This window comes from Macrobrachium nipponense, chromosome 1 (genome assembly GCF_015104395.2).
Source record: "Macrobrachium nipponense isolate FS-2020 chromosome 1, ASM1510439v2, whole genome shotgun sequence".
NCBI classification, from domain to species: Eukaryota; Metazoa; Arthropoda; class Malacostraca; order Decapoda; family Palaemonidae; genus Macrobrachium; species Macrobrachium nipponense.
The window spans coordinates 148,789,520-148,796,513 of NC_087200.1; the positions used below are offsets into that span (position 1 = coordinate 148,789,520).

The 6,994-nt window shown below is 37.3% G+C and overlaps 1 protein-coding gene across 1 annotated transcript; it reads left to right on the top strand.

Moving 5' to 3' along the window:
* The first annotated feature begins 577 nt into the window (after positions 1-577).
* LOC135218968 (uncharacterized) lies at positions 578-1,645 on the top strand. Its single transcript, XM_064255407.1, has one exon. The coding sequence runs from the start codon at positions 578-580 to the stop codon at positions 1,643-1,645; it is 1,068 nt and encodes a 355-aa protein (XP_064111477.1).
* The last annotated feature ends 5,349 nt before the right edge of the window (positions 1,646-6,994 follow it).

A 6,994-nucleotide genomic window follows, 5' to 3' on the forward strand; every position in this document is an offset into this window, starting at 1 on the left:
TAAACTTTTATTTATGATGCATTGGTAATGTTGATTATACGCTTGGGTGCAGTCATTTGTTTTTACCCATAATTCTTGCCTTATGATGTGCGTGGCATGATGCCGTTTTTGTAAAGTAGTGTAACCGGCAAGTTGACCGCTGAAGGTACTCTGTACTGCTGTATCTCCCACATTCTCCATTAAAGTGACTCATTTATGTACTGATTCGCTTTTTAATTAATCCACCATCATGTCCTCTGCGGTCACAGGTTATGGGCCCAGCTCAAGCAAGAGGAAGTTGTATTTTGATGGTGATGAGGAGAAATATGAAATGTGGGAGATAAAATTTCTAGCCCATCTGAGACTTCGAAAGCTTATCCTGGACGAAAGTGAAGATCGAACTTCAGCAGAATTCATTGCTAAAAATGCTGACATTTTCGCCGAGATCGTTCAAGTTCTAGATGACAAGACCCTCCAATTAATAATGAGAGATGCAGTCAACGATGGAAGTTAGGCATTAGCGATTCTACGGGACCATTACCAAGGTACTGGCAAACCAAGAATCATCTCCCTCTACACGGAGCCGACGTCACTGAAAATGAGAGGGGAAGAATGTGTGACGGATTATCTGCAAGCGGAGGCAACCTCTACTTCGTTAAAGTCAGCTGGTGAGACGATCAGCGACAGCCTTCTTATTGCTATGGTGTTGAAGGGTCTTCCAGAGGAATTTACTCCATTTAATACTGTTGTTATGCAGAAGGATAGTGAGCCTACGTTTCTGGAATTCAAGTCTCTGCTACGGAGTTATGAAGAAAGCCTGAGGAGTCGAGAGGCACATAGGCCTAATGTGAAGAATGAGAACGTCCTTAAGGTGAATGATAAAAATCCTGATTTTCAGTGTGGTGGGTCTGCCAGTGGCTCATCAGTAAGATGTTATTCATGTGGTAAGCCTGGACATAAGTCTTTCGAGTGTAGGTTGAAGAAAGACAGAGGTAAGTGGTGCAAAGAATGCAAAACCATTACACACAATTTTGATGAAAGTAGAAAGGCTAATAGGCCTACTAGATTTTCTAGTGCAAATGTGAATGTTTGTAAGCCTAGATCCACTAATACTTATAATGATGAAGAATGTTGTTTCAAAATAAGTTGCTCTGTTGATAACATATCTACAAATGTATGTAATGTTCTTGTTGATTGTGGTGCTACTACCCACATCATTACTGATAAATCCAAATTTAAGTGTTTTGATGAAGACTTTGACGAATCAAAACATATGGTTGAACTTGCAGATGGTGCAAGATGCAAGAATATTGTTAAAGGTAAAGGTAAAGCTAAAATTGTACTTTATGATACAAATGGTATAAAACAAAATGTTCTTCTTAATAATGCCTTGAATATTTCTACTTTTAAGCAGAATATATTTTCTGTACAATCAGCTGTTAGTAAAGGAGCTACAGTAAGCTTTAATCCTAATCATTCTCAGTTGATAAGCCCAAATGGTGTGTCTTTTGAAATAAATAAAAAAGGTAAGTTGTATTATCTAAATAGTGTAAGCTCATGTAAATCTCGTTCACTAGAGGAGTGGCATAAGGTTTTGGGACACTGCAATGTTAAAGACATTTTGAAGTTAGAAGATAAAGCTGAAGGTATGAAAATTAGTGACTAAAGTAATTTTGACTGCATAACTTGTCATGAAGGTAAAATGCGTTTATCTAGGAACAGATTACCAGATGAGAGAGCAAAGAGTAAAATGGAATTTGTACATTGTGATCTTGCTGGACCAATGAGTATTGAATCAAGGGAAAAATCTAAATATTGTATTGTTTTTGTAGATGATTATTCATGATCTGTTTTTGTTTATTTCTTGAAACAGAAAAGTGATGCACTTAATGGTACTAAGAAATTCCTTGCTGATACTAGTTCTTATGGTGTTGCCAAAAGATTAAGGTGTGATAATGGAGGAGAATTTACTTCTTCAGAATTTAAAGAATTTCTGGTAAGTAATAAGATTAAACAAGAATTTTCTTCACCAAATTCACCACACCAAAATGGTACTGCTGAGAGAATGTGGCGTACATTGTTTGAAATGGCTAGATGTCTCTTAATTGAAGCAATGCTACCAAAATTCATGTGGAATTATGCTGTTAGGGCAGCTGTTTATATAAGGAATAGATGCTACAATTCTAGACTAGATAAAACCCCATATGAAGTGTTAATGTCTAAGAAGCCTAAACTTGAAAATATGCATATTTTTGGTTCCCTGTGTTATGCTTATGTAGAAAAGAAAGCTAAGCTTGACCCAAGATGTGAAAAGGGAATATTTGTTGGCTATGATTCATACAGTCCTGCTTATCTTGTATATTATCCAAGAACTGACAGTTTGAGAATGTAGGCGGTTAGTACATTTTACTGATAAATTCAATTTTGATAAATCCCAATGTCTAAAGGAAGATGGTGAATCGAGATAGTGAATTGGATTCTGATAATGAGAATGTCATTTGCAATGAAAAGAAAACAACTGTTAATGATAATCAAAGTGATCCTGTTTCTAAACCTATCCTTGTTGAAGATGAGCATAGTGAAATTAATGCAGATTTGACTGAAACTGAAAGGGAAGGTGAGTCCCGTTATCCAAGTAAGGAGCGAACTGCTCCCAAATATCTTGAAGAATATGTTGATCCTGATAATGTTGATTTACTGGGCTATTCTGTTCATTATTGTTGTAAAGTAACTGAAATTCCTGAAAGCTATAGAGAGGCATTAAATTCACATGTGGCTCACAAATGGAAAGCTGCAATGGATGATGAAATTCAATCTTTAAGAGATAACAATACTTATGAATTGTGTAGTTTACCAAACAACCGTTGTATTGTAGGTGGACGATGGGTATATGCCATTAAAGAAGGGTTAAATGGTGAAGAGCAATATAAAGCTCGCTATGTTGCAAAAGGGTATTCTCAAATTGAAGGTGTTGATTATACAGATTTTTTCTTCTACTGTGCGTATGACCTCAATTAGAATGCTTATGCAATTGGCAGTACAACATGATTTTAATTGTGCATTGTATGGATTTTAAAACTGCCTATCTTATTCTGATATTGATTGTGAAATATTTGTTCAACAGCCTGAAGGTTACAATGAAACAGGTAGTAATAATGAACAATTGGTTTGGAAACTGAATAAATCTCTGTATGGTTTAAAGCAATCAGGCAGAAATATGCTCCATGATTTCTTAATTCAAAATCATTTTGAGCAGTCATTAAGTGATCATTGTGAGTATGTAAATAAAAGACATAACTCACATGTAATTATTTTGGTTTGGGTTGATGATATGATCATTGCCAGTAGTAATGAGAAAGCTCTGTTTAACACTAAACGTGTATTATGTCATAGATTTGAGATGAAAGATTTAGGGAAACTTCCATGGTTTTTGGGTATTGAGTTTGTTTTTGATTACCATGATGCATATATTTGTTTGATGTGTAGTAATTTGCAGATTGATGAGAATAAAAGTTTATGAGGGGGTGTTAGAATATTAAACTTTTATTTATGATGCATTGGTAATGTTGATTATATGCTTGGGTGCAGTCATTTGTTTTTACCCATAATTCTTGCGTTATGATGTGCGTGGCATGACGCCGTTTTTGTAAAGTAGTGTAACCGGCAAGTTGACCGCCGAAGGTACTCTGTACTGCTGTATCTCCCACATTCTCCGTTAAAGTGACTCATTTTTGTACTGATTCGCTTTTTAATTAATCCACCATCATGTCCTCTGCGGTCACAGACAACGGGAAAAAAAAGGAGCACCGATCGTTAGTAGCAGAGCACGATGAAGGGAAAAAGAAAAATTATCAGTTTTAGAAACAGGAAAACAAAAGTTAGCAATAGCTTAAACTGTAGTTTGAGTGACAGTTGAAAAGTTTCGGTCGTTAGACGTGAGGCGGCCGAAAGTGGAGGGGAATTGTTTAGTAGTAGAAAAAGTGGATAGTTGACAAACAAATAGTTAGTAACTATTTACAGGTGGCTCTGGTTCTCGGAGGCTAATCTCTATATCTTGGACTTAGTGGATGACTGCAGCTTAAGTTTCCTCTTCCTGTCCAAAAGGACAGTGAGCAGCTCTATATAAATCCATAAGACTCTTCGTAGGTGAGAAGGAACTTACTTATATCGAACTCTCTCACGAGAATGACGTCTGTCTGAGTGTGTCCATCACCACTCAGATACCATTTATAAGTGTGGGTTTTAATGTGCCTCCTTGGGACTGACAGCTCTTCCGAGTTCCTGCTTCGACTCGCAAAGCAGGAGTGTCTGTCGGTGTTTCAGTTTGTATGTCTTCTCCAGCTGGCGATTCTTCGGTTTGGGCTCCTATTTCGACTCGCAAAACAGGAATTACTGGCGGTGTGGGGGTGGGGGGAATGAACTTAGGGATCGGCAAAATATGTATAGGGGTAGGGGAAGCTTGCTCAGGGGTCGTGTGAATAACCTTAGGGGTCGGAGGGGTGTTTTTAGGGGTTGGAGGAGGTTGGGGTGCAAGAACGTGGAGGTAAGGAAAGGATGAGGGGTTGGGAATGTAATGCCGAGGTTTAAAAGGTTGTGACAGGGAAGGTTGAGGAGTTTGAGGTGGAGGAGGCGGATTCGTCCTCGGGGTCGATTCTGGGCTTGCTTGGTCTTCTTGGTGGCGATGGCTGGCGTACTTGAGGTCTTGCAGGCGTTGGAGGGATGCCCTTCATCCTCCAAATCTTCTCCAGTCTGACAGGACATCCCTTGAACCATGCGTGGTGTGACTGTTTACAATTTGGGCATCGGTCTACAGTGTGGCCCTTTGCCTTAAACTTTTCAAGGCATACTTCAGTCTCATGCCGCTGGCTACAAATTCCACAGACATGGTCGGCATGCACTCCCTCTTGTGGTGACCAAACCTCTGGCCCTTAAAACACCTCAGAGGTTCAGGTATGAAGGCTTCTGTGTGGTATTTTCCGAGGATCCCAAGGTCTCTGTAGGTTGGTATGTTCCCCTTGAAAGTGGCTTCCACCTTCAAGATTTCTTCTTTCCTTTCTTTGCTGTATATCTTGCCACAGTCACGATGTTCGGCACTTGCAAAATACATTCTATGGTAATGTACTTGGGGACTGCAAATCATTCCCTTTGTTATTTTCTCAGCAGGGTCTAGCAGGAGGCGTGAGGGATCGTTTTTCAGCAGCTTGGCAGAACGTTGATCTTTGGGGGAAATGATGAATTTCCCTTTCAGATTTGGCCTGGCTTGAAGTTTCGCTTCAGGGTTCCTTTTCTTAAACTAGTACGGCTGCGTATGACATCTGGCCTTGCATATTCACTGCTTTGAACTTCGGTAGTGACAGGAATTCAATATTACTGGTCATATTCAGTGCCGATGTCGAGGAAAATCATAACCTTTTGCATTTACTTACCCAAACACCTTAGCCAATCCCTGATTAACGTCCAACAAAAGACATCCCCCAAGGACACAGGCATTTATGAAATTCCAAGAGATTAAAACAACATAAACGGTCAGTTAGGTATGGACAACAGAACCCGGCTATTTTCAGCCATATAAATGAACATAACCTGGAATTAGACAGGTAATGAACATCTCAAAAGGTGCATCGGATTCAGATGTCATTGATAAAGTTTTCATTCAACCAACGCTTAAGGGGACTAAAGGAAGATTATCAGTGGGAGTGACCTAAATTGGCTTATCTGAGGATGGATCTCTTTGGTATAAATACCACCTTTTCTGTAACTTTCTCAATTCATCTACCTGAACGAGGGGGAGAACAGCAGTGTCTGAAATATAGTATTTCTCTCTATATTTTGGCATTTTTATTGGACGCACACACACACACACACACACACACACACACACACACATATATATATATATATATATATATATAATATATATATATATATATATATATAATACTATATATAGTGGTACCTCGTTTGTCAAACATTTCTCATGACGAAACTTTCCGTTTTTTGAACAAAATTTTAGAGAAAATTTTTGTATCTCTTGTCGAACAAATGCTCGTACTACTTCGAACTGACTGATTATCTAGTACTGATTATCTAGTTTATACTTGTATTAGATGGCTTACTGGGTTTTACAAGTTAAATTGCATTAATTTTTTTTTTATATTTACAATATATAGTTTAATGATAACCATATTTGACAAAATAAATAAAAGTATAAAGCATTTAATGTAAAATTTATCTTTCAATTTAACATTTAGCATAAAAGATGTATAAAATTGTATGTTAACATTTAGCATAAAAGATGTATAAAATTGTATGTAACCGCAATGACATCATGCTCAGCTGACTTGAGACTGAATAAGAGAGCGTTATGTTGAGGAGAGGAGAAAAGAGGGTTAAAATATTACTGTATGTATGTAAAAGCAATAACAATTCACATAAAAAAATGAATTTCCCAATAAATTTAATGTAATGGTAAAATATGAAAACAATCAAATGCAATACAGAAAAAGTCTTAATTGAGCCAGTGTTCGGTGCGCCGAGTGAGACGGTCTAGTTGAACAATATTAACAAAATAGTAAATGAAAGAACAAAGCTTTTCACAATAAAATCTAGTATAAATGATTAACAAAATCATTCGTCACTGCGGTGATTGATACACAGCTAACTTGAGGTAGAGGGAGGGCACGTTTATATTTTTGAGGAATAAAGAATGAATGATTTTAAGTTATCATGAGAAGAGACAGTAAAATCTTTACTATATGTACATAAAAGCTACCAATTCACATAAAAAATAAAATATAATTTCACAATATATTTAGCATAATGATAAAACATGAAAACAATCTAATACAATACAGTAAAAAAAAAAAAAAAAAAAAAAAAAAAAGCTTGCTCGGGTCAATGTTCAATGCACTGAGTGAGACGATAGAGAGAGAAGAGGGAAGAACGGCTCTGCTTTCCACTGACTTATTCGCCCATTTCTTTCACTTACACTCGATCTGCCCAAATCACTTTTGTT

What these genes read in the sequence shown, in the direction of transcription:
- LOC135218968 (XM_064255407.1), top strand. Translation starts at nt 578, where the DNA reads ATGAGAGGGGAAGAATGTGTGACGGATTATCTGCAAGCGGAGGCAACC.